At 42.2% G+C, this 16,543-nt stretch overlaps 1 protein-coding gene across 2 annotated transcripts in view; it reads right to left on the bottom strand.

The window, feature by feature from the left end:
* Positions 1-16,543, bottom strand: part of LOC128872757 (myb protein-like) — a 42,049-nt gene that overhangs the window by 23,998 nt on the left and 1,508 nt on the right. The window contains exon 1 of one of the 2 annotated variants that reach the window (XM_054115763.1): positions 3,215-4,211. The exons of the other annotated variant lie outside the window; for it this stretch is intronic. Coding sequence (XP_053971738.1) covers positions 3,215-3,306 — 92 coding nt within the window. The 5' untranslated portion in view covers positions 3,307-4,211. Of the gene's footprint in view, positions 1-3,214; positions 4,212-16,543 lie in introns of those variants that run through there. 2 annotated transcript variants of the gene reach the window in all.

The raw sequence follows: 16,543 nt of genomic DNA, 5'->3' as shown, positions 1-16,543 counted from the left end.
CTAATATTTAATTATGTATAATGCTACATAATTATGGTTAATATATACAGCAATAGTATACGATCCTGCGAAAAGTGCAGGTGACGCGGCCGGTTTACTCTAAAATTAGAATCGCTGTATGACACCGCGGGAGCCTTCTAACTTTACTATCAATCGTGTGCGCTTCTGCTTGCACCGAGCCACGCAGTTGCACGCTGGGAGATTTCTTTTTTAGAAATGACCGCACGCAGAGAAAACGATCGTGTATCTGTGTATTTTTCTATGAAGAGGTTTCGAATTGTTTCGGTTAACGATGGTCGCCCCATGGATCGTTGATACGAAACATACAGTGGGTGTAGAAAGTTACAATTTCACATAGATTTTGTGGAAATTGATCGATGTACGAATACTTTCTACATCCACTGTATCTTACTGGAGGAGAAAGAGCGTCACGGCGAAGATCGGTGACCCTATTAGAACAGTAATAGGTGTGAAATGTACGAGAGAATCTCATTATGTACCCAAATAGTGTTTGGATATCCGAGATTCGAATCGGTCGCCAAGTTTAAGAAATAAATTCTTTTCGTTATAACCAACGCGTCCTCTATCGTTGCATAGATCCTTGAATAAACGCCGTGAGTCGTCACCGGACACGCAACACGTTATGCAAGTTTCATTCTAAAATATCTAATGGTATTCGCGAATCTTTCGCAAAATCTCCCTACGGACAATGGGTTTCCCCTTGGCAACCGATAAATCCGAAGCGTCGCTAAGAAACCCAATCACGCGTTTCCTGTCCTATTCTGTCTGTGCCGAGTGGCATCCTGCGTCAAAAAGCGCATAAAAAGCGTTTCGCGGATCAAAGAATGGTTTTCCTAGGGAATGATCGATACATTAGACGAGTCGAGAGTACGATCGTCTGGCGTTCGCCAGCGATTTCGGCTGCAGGACGCACAATTGATACGGGATACCGTTCCATGATTTGTGCTCGCAACATTTGTCAGTCGCAAAAGAAAAATTTCATAAAATAAATGATACTCAATTAATGAGAGAATCAGAAATGAAAGGAAGACGATACTATGAAAACTTTTATAAAGACGGTAGTAAACCTTGGTTTCATAAAGAACGTTTATCAAGGAAAACGGTAGTTTTAATAAACAGAATAAGAGTCAATCGCACCCGTTTGAAGATTGAGAAAATGGGCAAAATTCATGGCCGAATAGAAGACGTTTGATATTCGTAAAACCGTTTCCATTTGTCGCCTATCATCGAAATAAAATGTTCCCAATCGAGAGGGAACGCGCAGAGATCTTTATGGAGAAACGATTAATGGTTTCCGCGTTTCACGCTTTTAACGAACCTTGCCTTACCGGGATCTCGCCTAGGTGCGAACTGTTAAAAATTCAGGCGGCTTTGTTGCCTCCGTCTACGACCTTGATTTTTTTCTTTCATTTTTTTTTCTTTTTTTTTTTACTCAAAATTATCTCGCACGTTCAACAGGTTCGGAATCTTGATTCACCAGATCTACTTTTTCTATTTTATCCCCGCCGGGTCTCGGTTCGTGCATAAAAAGTCAGGAATCAGGTTCCGTGACAACTTTAATTTTACACGTTACAATAAATAAACCGAAACCAGACGGATGGTGCCACTGTCCTCTTAACGAGAGGACATGTTTTTTATAATATTTAAATGGAGTCCATATAAACAGATGCCGATATCGCGAGTCGATCATTCGAATGGCGAGTAGCGATATAGTTAAACGGATACAATTAATAGAATTCGATACTTCGTTGATACAGCGCTTTGGGTTAAATTGAGGTTAAAGTTAGCGGACGTCATTTGGGTAGAAAGGGTTGAAGCTAATACAGAGAATAGTTAACATACCGGCCAGTTAAAGGACACAGCGAACTCGTCCGGTTGGGAAACGAAATAAACGACAAGAGAATTCTCAACGGGTTCGATCCGAAACCGGGTTTAAATCTCCTTAGTCGAGAACGAGTCGTCCCGGCTATAGACCTGCGAGAGACGAGGTCCATAGAATATATATATATGTATACATGTGTGTATATATATATATACATGTGTGTATATATATATATACATGTGTGTATATATATATATATACATATATATATATATGTATATATGTATATATGTGTATGTATATATATGTGTGTAATACATATATGTATGTATAGGCCCAGTCTGTCCCCCTGGCTTCGGGCGATAAACGAACATAAGCGGGGATATCTGCTAGGCAACAACACGAGGGATAGTCGGAGGTTCCTTCGAAGGTGCCTCTCTGTGCTTGCTGCTTTTCTTTTCTGCCTGCCTGCGTGTTTGTCTCCCTCCCCGCGACCATACCCGAACCGCTACCTACTGGCTGACTTTTTGAATAATTATTTTCCGGCTCTCGTAACGCATTCGTAATCATCAGAGATGGCCACGGCATTTCTTTTTCTGGACAAAAACCTCGAACAACGAACGAAAGTTACCTAGGCACTTTTCGTTAAAACAGGAATCGCTGATATCGTTGTTATTAAGAACGTGTTAATTGAAATGAATTACGAACAGATTCGTGCACGAATACGACGAGATGGAAACTTATGCGTTTGCTAGTCAGTCATCATAATCTATCCCGAGATAAGGCAGCATCCTTTGATATCGGTACCGAAACGGGGACTTCCGTTATTCGAGGCAAATGTTTTAGAACATGTATCGCCATACTCTGAACGAAGAGCAACGATAATCTTTCGTAAAAGATTTTTAGAGAAAGAGCCACCCTTCTCAAATTATTGGGTTGTCTGGAAATTCCATGCCGATTTTTAGTAGGCGTATCCATGCCGAAAAAGGTCTGATGTCCAAATAGAGAACGACGTCATATCGAGTAAGAAGTAATTCTTCGTTTTCACGAGATTAGTATATCTTATAGCATTGTCAGATCAGACCCCGTAAGAGCCCACGTTAAAAAGTGAAAGATTGAAACATTTATTTCTTAACTTTTAGGTACCCTCCCTAAAATTTGTGTGGTTGTTTTTGTGATAAAATCTAACCGGTGTACAAATTTTTATAATTTTCTTGGTGTTATTTCAATTTGCACTACAGCCTCCTTAGATTTTGAAACCTCTCTGCGCGAAGCAGTACGAAAAATTGTATCGTTGCTTGGAATTTCAGCGCGGTTGAAATGTCAGTGGAAAAAAGAGAACGGCCGATAAAGAAGAGTGTGTTTACTTACGCCTCGGTGGGTGGTGGAGAGTAGAAAGATGAGTGGTAGGTAATATCCACGAGCTTCGCTGGCACGAGCATTCCACTCGACACTACATCCATTCTCACGGGTAGCCTTCCAGGAAAACTCGCGGTCAGGGGCTCCCGAATGCTTGGACGGATCCGGTCTCGAAAATCCAAAACTGGAGAGCCTCGAGACACGCAACACTTCTCGGTACTTGGGGTACTTTAAGTGGTGACACCGCGAAACATTGTCGATACTTTCAGCGGAGCCTCGATAAACGTATACAAACACGAGCACCGTTCGCGGAACTTTAATCCCTACGCGAACATATTCACGTCTCCACGTTCGATAGAAAATCTGTTCTTCTATCGTTCACGGCGCATCACCGATTAACAATGTAAAGCTCCGGATGTGTTCCCCACGCTGAGCGCAAAAACATAAGAGCTTCGTTTGCGTCCCTCCCTCTCCTTTCTTCGTAACAGTGCACTCTCGTGATCGTTGTTCCCACCACGTATCACACACAGTCGTCAGCTAACCCTTTCGCAGCTATCGGAGCCTATAGCTACTCGGTCGATCGCCGCGTGCTGCGAACGCCTATGGGCGTCCAGCTTGTACGCGTACACCGAAGGTCGTGAAATTTTCACGGCGTGCGTCTCGATTAAGAGGATCGAATCCTTATCTGGACCGATATCGATGGGATAATTAGTGGAGACGATATCGATCGATTCACGAGTACGGTGAAGGCGGGAGGGAAGTTTTGGGCGCACGCGTCGCGACAGTGCATTCGCTCCAACGAGGAAAAGGGAAGCAAGCGCGTTGTCGCCGAAAACGAGTCGAGAGGAAATATTCGGGAACGGTTCCGATATCGAGACGAGGGTCGCCGATCCTATCAGCGTTTATCTCGATCGATTCTCGAGTTACCACCGGTGCTGTCCATAACGTGGTGCGTTGGTGGTGTCGCGACGCGCGCCCAAAATCGAGCAGAGTCGCGCGGAGCGGGTCTGGACAGGTCGGCGTTTAGATTTGAACTGAGGGTACCGGCTGGCTTGCCAGCCTGCGCGGACACGATCCCTTGCTCTCTCGTGTTGGGCTGTTGGCAACGTGCGGAAGGGAGGGGAAAGGTACGGTCGGAGAGCGGGGAAGGGACGAACAGGGAAGCCACGGGACGAAGAGACGGCTATGGAGGGCGCGATGAAACTCGGGCTTGTCCCTGCGTGCTTGGTATGCGTGTGGACGAGAGTGTGTTGGTCGGGTACGCGAAGGCGCCCATAGTCATTCAGCTCCACGAAAAAAGCAGTCAAACGGCGATGTTGTGACGAAAGCTCCTTTCGTTCGCCCTTCCTTGTTTCTGAATTAATGCTAGCGGAAGAAATGAAGAAGACACGAAGGTTCATTAAAATTGAGAAGTCTACAAAATAGCGGTTTTTCGTGAATTTCGTTAGGATGGAAAAAATCATTCGTTCTATCGAACTTTTTATACTATTTTCATAGATATTTGAGTAGTCCGTAGAAATTGTTTCAACAAGAAATATTCAAATTGAGTACGACTGTGACGCACATTTGTAGGATACCTCGCGATTAAAACCTCCTATCGGCGGGAACGATGCAGGTCGTAATTTTCATTTGACACAAAGAAAATCGAAAGAAATTTTCATTTTCATACATTTTTCTTCTACGTGAACTAGGAAAATCCCGCAAAAATGGTGAAATGTGAAATTACTGCCAGTTTGAAAAAAAGAACGAGTTCTTTGGACGAAGGAAATCGTTTTAACTCGATAAAAAAGTTTGGGGTTCAGGTCAAAAAGTCAAGTTCAAGTTTAGTTTAACTTGATTAAAAAAAAAGGGTTTAATTGCGAGGTGCTCTACAAATGCGCGTCACAGTCGACTCAATTTGAATATTTCTTGTTGAAACAATTTCTACAGACTACTCAAATATGTATGAAAATAAGATAAAAAGTTCGATAGAATTAATTATTGTTTTGCATTCTAAAAAAATTCATGAAAACCGCTTTTTTTAGACCTAATTCAGGATACCGCCTTAAACGGTATCAGGCACATAGCGTGGACTGCTACGTAGCGCTGAAGAGGCGAAAAGGTTAGATGTACAGCGAGTCGCAAACATTGTTTGTTATCTTCGGAGGCTGCATCCATCCCTGCAGTGTTTCCCACATATTGAGAAACAGCCTATACCGCCGGAGCAAGGCTCCAGCTAAAAACTCCACGGTGGGAAAGTATTCCGCGAACAACTATATGGACGCACCCTGAGGCGTGCACCGAGCGAGAAGTATTCAGTATTCGCCGGTATTAAACTACGTTCTCACAGGCATCGCATCTGTCCTTTGTTTTCAAAACACTGGCCCATACCTCGCTCATTTGCCAAGGCAATCGCGACCCCCCCGCCCCTTGACAGGACCAGCACGCGGTATTCGGCGTGTATCGTTCGAGAGCAAGGTGACTTTTAATCTATTTTCCCTATCTGTATTCTCCAAACAGCCTGAGACATCTACAGTGGGTGTAGAAAGTATTCGTACGCCGATCAATTTCCAAAAAAACTATATAAAATGTAATTTATTAGCTTATCTTCTACAAACAATGACATTCTACCATATTCTCGGAAATTTCTAGAATAGATAGGGTACACAAAAAAAATAGCTATTTATGTAAGTTACGAAATTAACAAATAAAAAAGACAATTAATCGATAGAAATATTGAAGCAATAAGTATTCGCACAACTGTTAAATTTTTAAAACTAGATTAAAAAAAAAAAAAAGAAATTTACATTAACTTATAAGTATACGATACATCCTTCGTAGGATTTCCTTTTGATTTTATAATGATTGTAACCAGAGTAATATTTGTAGAGAAAATATTTTAAATATAATTATTAAAGATAATGTCCAATTACACGTACTGCGTAAGCGAGGGCCATCCTCCGTTAAATTGGTTACGTAAGCTAAATGTAAAAGACTGTTTTCTTTTAATGCGACCTCCACATTCTTCGGAAACGATCCTCTACTTTTTGGTGTGCGCGCTGCAGCTGTCTTTACGTAACAGGAAGTTTTTTTCATCTGGCAGGATCAGAGTTGAAGGAAATGCCTAGTTTCTTAAGGAAATCCTAATCGCGAAATTCATTTTAATATTAACCAAGTTTATATCTTGTTTATATCTTGTAAAGGTATGCATACATTCGTGTTCATAGATATCGAATCTTCATGGGTGTCCTGGGTACTATGTAACAAAAGATTGGGCGGTCCGGTGACAAATTTTTCCAACTCGTTGAACAGGGATCGCGACTCGCCTAAGCGTAGATTTACTTACGATCAAGTTTAGATCTACTCGATTTCTCTTATGGATCGAAGTAGTTAATATATCAAATTTTATAATAATAAGATACATGAATTTTAACCAAGTTTACGTGAATCGAGTAAACTTATTTTAACGCGCATATATTAGGTTGTCCGAAAAGTTTCTTTCGTTTTATTAATAATTAATACGTACACAATATTTTATGTTTTATGTTACGTTACAAAATTTTGTACAATTCGTTTCGCTCCGTTACTGTTACGGCATCAATGTCTAAGAAATTAGATTGTCTATTTATATAAACACCGGCACAGAAAATAATCGAATGCAACTCACGAAAGAAACTTTTAGAACAACCTAATAATTTATATCTATCATCGAGTATCTTCAATTTCGACCTCGAAGAATGTTTATCGAAGCGCTATCAGGACTGTAGGCTCTCTTCAACGTTGAGGTACACGCCAATAAAGGCTTGTCCAACCTTAAAGGGTGGCCTTGAGATGATAAAAAAAATGCAACGATCACCTGGCTCGGGGAATATTTACAATTCGACCCACCTACTCTTGGAAGATACGTGAGGTCAGGATCGATGGGCGGCTACGAACGATCCGACACGATTCTCGCTGCGGGGCTACGATGGCTGATCCCATCGGTTCTTATTAGTAGACCGCGGATTTTGTGCGAATTCATATTTTTACAGGTTCGGACAAGAATTGAGATTTAAATGAAAATATATCTTACGTTCTAAACAGTGTAACATGTATTAGGGGGACCAGAAAGTAATGTCGTTTCTGCGAATGCAAATACTTGTTTATTATTTACCAACCCACCGTGCACCAATCAATTTTGATCGATCAGGTATTGAAAATTTGCACGCTAGATGCGACAGAAGGTTATCGATAACGAGGACAATTACACAATCGATTAAAAATAAAAACATATTATGAATTTATTTGTTTGAATTTAATGCAAAAGAAACGACATTACTTTCTGGTCCCCCTAATACTTCATCGTTAATATTTTATACGTTTTTGCATTCTGTATTTCGCACCAGTATCGATAGGCTTACGATCGGTGAAGCTGTCATCGGCTTGCGAAGGTTGAGAACCACTATCCCATTTCACAGTCGATGTTGATTTTTCAACCAAGTTTGTTCCACTGTTCCATTGGTAACGAAATACAAAAGGCGTCGTTTACGCAATGCCACAATGTGCGACACATGTGTTGAACAGCTACTTCAAACAATATCTGGATTTGTCGATACAACGGTCATATCGAAATCGACGGCGAGGCGGGTCGAGCCTGCCTTCGAAAACGATCGTCTCGAGGCGCCTCCTCTGGGTGTAGGCAAACAGTTTCTGTTTGACAACAAAGAATTCGGTAATTCGAAAACAAGGTTACCTCGCATGAAATGAACTATTCTCACGATACAGATGCAGGTGTCGGGGAAGAAACAGCCTGTCTATCCTCCGACGATCGTAAAACTGGAGACGCCATCGTATCACGGAGGAAGTGGAAAAGCGTAACACGTGGCATTGGACAAAGCTGCACAGGAACGATGTAGCATAGAAAACCGATAGGAAATGAAAATGTATGGCGAGCACAGACAAACAGAGACGAGGAACATTTCATTCGTTATTTCGAATAAAATTTTCTTTCTAATACACGCTTCGTATGAAGTATGAAGATTGCTAACCTAAACACGGTCATAATTATTTATAGTGCGTCGATACAGTCACTTCCTAGATACAGTGGGTGTAGAATGTATTCGTACACCGATCAATTTCCCAAAAAACTTTATGCAAAATAAAATCTTCGCGAACGTGCCTAGAAAAATTCAACCTAAATAGGAATTTATTTTATTCTGCAAATATTATAACACGAACGTTACTTTCAATCTTTTTTATAATCTTGCATATTGTTTGCACTCTGTAATTTCTTGCACGTTCAAATTTCCTATAAATGCGTAAATATCCGCAGTCTATTTAGGACGAACCGTTTACAGTAGAGTTTGTAACGTAAACACATTAGTTTATTGCTCCGTACGAACTACAAAACATCATATTTCCAGTAAAGTACATTTAAACAGTCGTGCGAATATTTATTGCTTCAACGTTTCTATCGATTAATTGTTTTTTTCTTGTTAATTTCGTAACTTACATAAATAGCTATTTTCTTTTTGTACTCTGTCTATTCTAGAGATTTCCGAGAATATGTGGAATGTCATTGTGTGTAAAAAATAAGTTAATAAGTAACAATTTTACACAGGTTTTTTGGAAATTGATCGGTGTACATATACCCACTGTATACAGGGTGTCCCAAAAATGTTGGAGGTCCTTGAAAGGGGTGGTTCGGGAGGTGATTTGAAACAACTTTTTCCTTAGCGAAAATGTTGTCCGAGGCTTCGTTGAGGAGATATTAACGGAAAACACTGACCAATCAGAGCGCGCGGATACCGTTGGAGCTGCCGCGGTAGCGAAGGCTACGCGCTGGCGGGCGCGCTTGTACGCGAACAAGCGACTCGACGTGCATCGAAGGACATTGACGCTGCCGCCTAGCGCGTAGCCTTCGCTACCGCGGCCGCTCCAACGGTCTACGCGCGCTCTGATTGGTCGGGGTTTTTGCTTAATATCTCCTTAACGAAGCCCCATCCGACATTTTTGCAAAGGAAATTGTTGTTCAGAATCGTCTCAGCTACCCCCCATTTCCGGCTTCTCCCCGACTTTTGGGACACCCTGTATGTCGTAAAGTAGTTCAGCATGGGTCATCGGTGGTGCACGGAACATGGAACGCCACGATCTATAATTATCCCTAACGAGTGAGTATAGGAGGACGAACGCGAACTGGTCATGTTCGAGGTAGCTCTTGTGTCAAAGAAATCGCGGAATCCACGACGATTATGCGAATTCTTCGAACCATATCGCGCGCGGCATCGATCCGATGTGAATTAACCTTTAAGCGCGGTCGTTGCGTCTCGGACCGAGGCACAGCGAGAAAAATAAACGAAGAGCGGAGAAGGACGAAGAGGAACAACGAAGGAGGCTGGGGACACGGAAGAGAAGAGAAGATACGAGGTAGACGAAGAGGCGAGAGGAAAGGGTCCATGTGGTAAAAGTCTCCGCAAGGCCTCGCGGTTTCGCCGTTGTGTTCCGAGAACCGATCGGCTCTTGAAACGCGAAAAGCCAACAAAAGAGGACCACGTGAAGTCGACATCGATCCTCTTCCACGCTGGATTTAAATCCAATAAAGACGATCCCGATAGCTCTCCGCCCTTCGTTCCATCGATGGTGTCGATATCCTTTTTCTGTCAATTAATCGAAGCCAGGAACTACTTATTCATTTCGCTGAACGTAATTGGTTCGCTAAACGGTGCGTTCTCATGACACGACCGAGCCCTACGGACATAGACGTGCGAGTGGATAGAAAAAGATAGCTAAAGGCAAGTGATACGAACGTCTAGTTCATTTGCTAGCTCGGTCGCTTTTGTCAGCTATTCAAACGACCGGATACGACGTAGACGTAAACACTAAATACATAGAATATGGAAATGAATGCAATGCTCGTGGAACAGGTCACGAAATTCTTTGGGCTGATCCCGAGGCATGGACCCGAATGAAGAAAAAAATTAAGCTAAAAGAAAAAAGAAGAAAAAGAAAAAGAAAAGGGAATTACCCATTCATACGCGTAGCGCTTAGGGAAGCGCGAAAAATTATGCTGAATTTATTGTTTTCTTTTTTTTTTTTCTTCTTGTTTTCTCTCCCTGTGAATCGACGATATTGTCGAACAGATTACACGGCTCTTTGCTCGTATGTTACTCGACTCGCGCCAGATGGCGCAATATCCTTTGACTCCCGATCACAATGAGCGGCGAGATGCAAGAAAAGACGATTCCTCCCCTATACAGAAAATCAGCGCTCGCGTGACGCGGCGTTAGCGTTCGTTTTATTGTTTCAGTGGAACTCATTCCGTACTCGTATCTCAAAATTCCAGAAAACATGTTAACCTTGTGCTAGAATAGATACACGTTCCTTCGATATTGGTCTGCCGTGGAACGTCGTTGAAATTGTACGATAAGCTGTCGTCGCGTAGCATCGCGCGCTAGAAGCAGGAATAAGACAAATTAGCCGTCTATTCGGCATGAAATTCCTCCTACGGTAGACCCGGAATGAAAGAGATGCCGTATACGTCCGTAGAAGGCGCAGCGATACGTCCGAGAATGGATGCAGGTCGTTTCACGATGCAGACAGGTTTTTCCCTTTGATGTGAGCGGTGGTCCGCCTTCCGGGTTCTCATTCGTTTCGGGACAGCGCGTTCTCGGATCGGTAAAAGTTCGGTAAAAACACGGTAATGACTAGATTGAGAACTGGACATTCAAAAATCACACATGAATACATATTCAAGAAAACGGACCCTCCCCACTGCGACTCCTGCAATAAGGAAATTACAACTGACCACGTACTATACGAATGCAGCAAATTTGATCAACAAAGAAGGAAGTATAAATCTCGATCCAGAAACAGCTCTAACATCCCAGGAACATATGCAAAATACCATCATTGCCACTGCCATTGCCTGCGTCCATCAACTACCTCAAGGACACCAAACGCTACAGTAGTATATAGCACCACCAGAAACCCAATCGAATTCGTCGCTAATTACCATGCGGTAGATGCGACGTAAAATAAATCCATATAAAAAAAAAACACGGTATCGCGATTTATTCTCAACGTTTGGTCGATAAAACAGTTACTCGGTACGTTATTCGTTCAACGCGAAGCGTAATTTTATAGCACAAGTCTGTCCAAAATAACGATACTTTCTTTAATTCGAATAAACAAACGATGCATAGTTTATTCGCTATTCAACATTTATATCTAAATAAACACTTTGTTCGTCTTTGCTTACCGTCTCGATTGGTACAAAGCGATTGAGAACCCATGGACCGTGGCGTTGTTGGTATTCGTACAAGGAACCCCGTAATTTCGCTGGTATTAACGCGTTGCGCTTCGAAGACAGCGAGTTACCGATCGAATTGCGGTACTCGATGTCCATTTTGGATTCGTGCCTGGGGATCGGTAAATGGTAAAAAATCGGAGTCCATTGCGCTCTTCCTGTATCGTATTTTTTTCGGAAGTTCTCGAACTCTGATCGACGGACACGGTAGAAATAAATTCTAAATAATTATATAAAGGTTTATTCTACGTGTTGAATACACGTACCGGTACCGACACGACAAAACATTCAAACACGCGTTTCAATGGAACTATTCACACTATTCCCGTTGACGGAACGTTCAGGTCGGTGTCTGTTAAGTGTGAATAGTTCAATTAACACGTTGATCGCCACGTCACCCATATAGGGGTGACAGTGCTTTTCACCGAAGAAGTAAAACAATTAATTTTGAAAGTCAAGCATGAAAGGAAATGAATTTGAATGAAATTCATGAATTTTGATGAAGTTACAAAAATAAATACCACGATAATGTGATAATGATAATTTGATTATGTAGTCTCCAATAGTTTAAATAATATTTAATCCTAGCAGAAATTATCAAGAATATTTATCTGGCAGTCAACGTGTTAAAACGCGTGTTTGAATGTTTTGTGGTGTCGGTGCCGGTACGTGTCGTATACTCTGAATCGATCTTTAGTCCACGTATTAGCGTGTGCTGTTTCAAGCGTGCTAATGATCGAATGATTAAGTCTCGTTTCGCTGTCGCTGTTAATTATCGTATTAAGAAACCACGTGCCCACGGTAATAGGTCGTTGCTGGTTGTTTCGAAGCTGCGAGCATGGAAGATATACATTCACGAATGGGTTATGGGGGGGTGGCCGGCGATAACTGGAGTCCACTCGCGTAACTCCATAAATATCGACGTTATCAAAAGCTGTTGCGGAGAAAAAACTGTGGCGGAAAGCAGTCTATGTAATGCTACTCTATGATTACTCGATCAGTGATTACGATTATCACGATTTCTGTCTGTAATCAATAATAGCATTTAACGGGCGTAGCGCGACAAATGGGCCAGCACGATAACGCAACCTAAGCACATCTGCGAATCGGCAGACATTTTTATCGGTCCCACAGTGGGATTAAAGAGCATCCTGTCGCGACCACGCACTCATTCGAAGAAATGCCGATTCGCAGCGACACCGTCTGCCCGCGACGATTCGCGCGGCAGTGTGAGAGGAAGACAAATAGAAGACAGCTGCCAACGTTCATAGAAACGAAACGAGACGAGACGAACCATTCTCATCTCTTTCAGCCGGCGATGATGCGTGCTGGTCGACGGCGTCCCTCGACTCTGGCCACCGTCGAGGGAAAGAGAGACAGAATGCGCGCGCGCAGGAAAAATGAGAAAGGAAAGAGGATGAAAATATCGATAGAAGACAAAGTCTAGAAAAATGTGCCGCGACTAAGCGAAGATGGAAAAGGTTACGGAGAAAACGGTGGAGGAAAATGAAATATCGACCGCGAGAATCCTAAACGATACAGGACACTGGTACAAAGTCACGCGACTAGACGGAGGAATTCGTGCGTTGATGTATGGAAGGAAAAATGAAGGAAAAATGAAGAGATCGCCGTCGGGAACGCTGAGCAAAAGTTGAAAAAAATTGGCGAACAAGGGAAAGAGAAGCAAGAAAAGTACGGACGAACGAGCGGAAACGGGATTGAAAGAAAACGCGTTCGAAAAAAGAGGAAGAGTTCACAAAAGGTGTAAAGAAACGAAAGGGAGTAGGGGGGATGGAGGCCGAAGAAAGAAAGGGGGTAAAGGGAGAAAGAGAGAGTCAGGGTGAAGCAAGAAACGCAGCACGGAGGGCTGTGTGCACGGGGAAGGGAAGCGTGTGTGATGTGTTCCTGAACGCACCGCGTGCGCTATGCGCAGCGTCTGTTTGTCCTTGCGTCCTGAAGCTCAACACGCCTTGGCAGTTGCCATGCGGGACATCGGGTCTCGTGTGGGTTGACGTCATTCTATCTCCCAATAGGCAACTTAATATTGATAAGTAGAAGCGTTACACGCCGTGGAAGCCGGGATGAAGAGAGATGAGTTCGCAACGGGACGAATAATTCGGGGGTCCTCGCCCAACGCCTGACGAATCGCGATTATATCATTTCTTTTATAGACTAACGCTAAGGCTGGCATCCCTAAATCATAATAGCGTGCGCGAAACACTCGAACGATGTTTAACAAGTATATTTGTTTATAGTAGAGATTCCTACTTCACGTGTATCGAAATATCCGGGTACACGGGTAATTAACGGATCCGTGTTTTAATCCGTGTATTTTTAATCGTAGTATCTTTAATTTAATAGTATATATTTATTTATTATTTAATCGTGTATTTTTAATCGTTTTAATCTTTCACGTAGACAGCGTACATGTATACATTAACAGCATTCAACATTGCCGCCTTCACCGAAAACTAACTCAAGCAGGAATTGAAAATGTTTAATTTTGCAAAGGTTATTTGAAAAGGTTTGAAAAGGTTATTTAACATAATTTAATATAAAGAAAATAGAAATATAATATATTATTGAATATCATTTAATACAAATGAAATAGAAATAAGGAGAAGAAAGATATTTCATACTTTTTAGTGCAATTTTAATATTTTTTCGAAGTCGGTTATATTTTTTTTTCAAAAATTATTTTATGTAAATTTGATTATCAAGTCGATAGATACACAATAGATGGAACAACTCTGAAAGAGTGTTCTGCTCTGAAACGAGTACGGTTAGGAACCCTCCCCAGTGGAAATGTACAGAGCGTCGAAGAAACGTACAAGAACATTGGGGGTGGAGAGAGCATTGAAATTGCGCAGATCTGCGAGAATAAAGTAGAAGTCGAAAGTTTGACGGTGTCGAAGTGACCAGACCGCATGCAAACGCGTCGTAAGCACGGAACGCAATATGGGCGAAATGAGTCTAGGGTGAGAGGTGGGGGGATTAGCGAGGGTCATGTAAATTCTCGAACGCTTGAAAACCCGTAATGGATCAGGGGTGGACTCGAACCATCTGGACTCTTAATTTCAGGGGGTCGAACCTAGACCACAGTAAAGGGGGAAAAAATGTTAATGAACGGAGGTCATTCCATTTATTTCGTTCGCTAGTTTTCGATTTGCAATTAAACGAATACGCTATAAATCGCATTAGAAATTATCGTAATATTTGTTTCCGTTAAGGAACCATACAACGAAGCAAAGAGTTAGATACGGGCAGAGGTGGGTAATATTCGCAGAGAAAATATTTTAAATACTATTTTAAATAATAGATTCTTCGGAATTCAAATAAAATAGCATTTTAAATGGGACATAAAATTTCAGCAAATAAAATATTTTATTTTTAAAAATACATGCATGATCCGAAATAAAATATTCATTTACTGTTTATTATTTAAAATACGTATTTTACCCAGCTCTGGATACAGAAGATGTCGCTGGCGAAGGTATGCCAGGTTCTCGACCAAGTGTTAATAACGTAAGCGTTTGAACAAGCATGAAGTTCCATTTGTGGCTGACTTTCCGAGAAGAACTTGTTAAGGAAAGAATTTATCGGTAGGTTTCACGGGTCTTGCACAACAGCTCTTTTACTGCGGGGCAAACATAGGGAAATGGTAAGCTTGCTGATGATACGTCGAAAGGGAGGATCCAGTTTTTTTTTTAACGTGTCTGCGGTTAATCACGAGCTTTCCAGGTCAGATACGCGCTGCCTGTTAAACACAGAGTCGCTGATACGGTTTTTATTTGCCGCGGCTCAAGCGCCACCTCGGTGACAACTAAGCAAACCAGATACCACGCGAATTCCAAATCAGGGTGGTATTATCTCGCTATTTACGATGCGCTCCTGAAGCAGATACTCGCATAATATTAATGCGAGAAAGCAATCTTTGTATTAAGTATGAATTATGTATTGAATTTATTCTCGAAGAGGAATAAATAATAAATATCATACGCGGGAAACAAATTGTTTCTAATCAAATTGAATCCGCTCGTGAAACCGCAAAAGGATGTGTCCTCCTTAAAAATAAAAACGAACGATGTCCGCATACCCTCATGCGTTCAAGATGTGTATTCTGTTACGCTTTTCTTGCGCGTAACGTGGCGCCGGCATGGAACACACAGTACTCCCGATTGTTTCTCTCGAATATTTTCTTTCGAAAAGAGAAAGCCGACCCTTTCGTGAAGAGTTTGCCTCGCGCGTTACCTTATACCTTTCTGGGTTACCGGATCCGCGAACGAGAAAGACGATATATCGATGAAAAAACTTGGACAACGCAGATAGCGGCTAACCTCGAAAACTGTTGCCGTCGCTGGATCGGGACTATTGCACCGATTCTATCGCCGCGACACTCATCGTCAAATCTCAAACTATCGATCACGTGACATTTGCAATTTTTATAGATACTATACAATTCTTCGTCTACCGATAGTCCATTTCTATGATTGTTCTTATGATTAGTCTTATGATTATTCTTTTTCAAAGGTATTTCTAATTAATTCACGTATTCGAAGGAGGCGCACGTATCAGGAAATAAGGCGACGCGATGTGTCTACTCTTTGTGCATCGCTCGTATCCTGTAACCTAGGGTGAGAACCTTGGGTACATTGCGCTTCCTTTGCATTGGCGTGTCGTGTAATATGAAGACAGAAGGTAGAACGCGAGCGAGGGAAAGAACGGAAGCTGAAAAGAGAACAGTGTACACCGGGTGACCGAAAGACGAAAAAAAGACAAGGAAAGAGAAACACGGAGACCGGTGCGCGTTCTCTACGCATGCCACGTGTTTTACCACCTGCCTCGGCTAGGCGCTCGATAATGCAAAAAATATACGCACGGAACATTTAAATACACGGCTACCGCGAGAACGTTTCCCCGGAACAATGAATTCTCCTTGTCGGAGTTTTACGACGCTCGCGACTCCAACATTGTCGCTAAGCGTTTTTCATTGAACGAATTTCGAGACGTCTGTTACCGGGGAATAATAGAATCCCTCACGCTTGACACTTCACCGACTGGTAGCCTATTCGTCGGCT

Source organism: Hylaeus volcanicus, chromosome 2, assembly GCF_026283585.1.
Source record: "Hylaeus volcanicus isolate JK05 chromosome 2, UHH_iyHylVolc1.0_haploid, whole genome shotgun sequence".
NCBI lineage: Eukaryota > Metazoa > Arthropoda > Insecta > Hymenoptera > Colletidae > Hylaeus > Hylaeus volcanicus.
The sequence above is the reverse complement of the archived record's forward strand: the minus strand, read 5'-3'. Positions and strand labels throughout refer to the sequence as shown.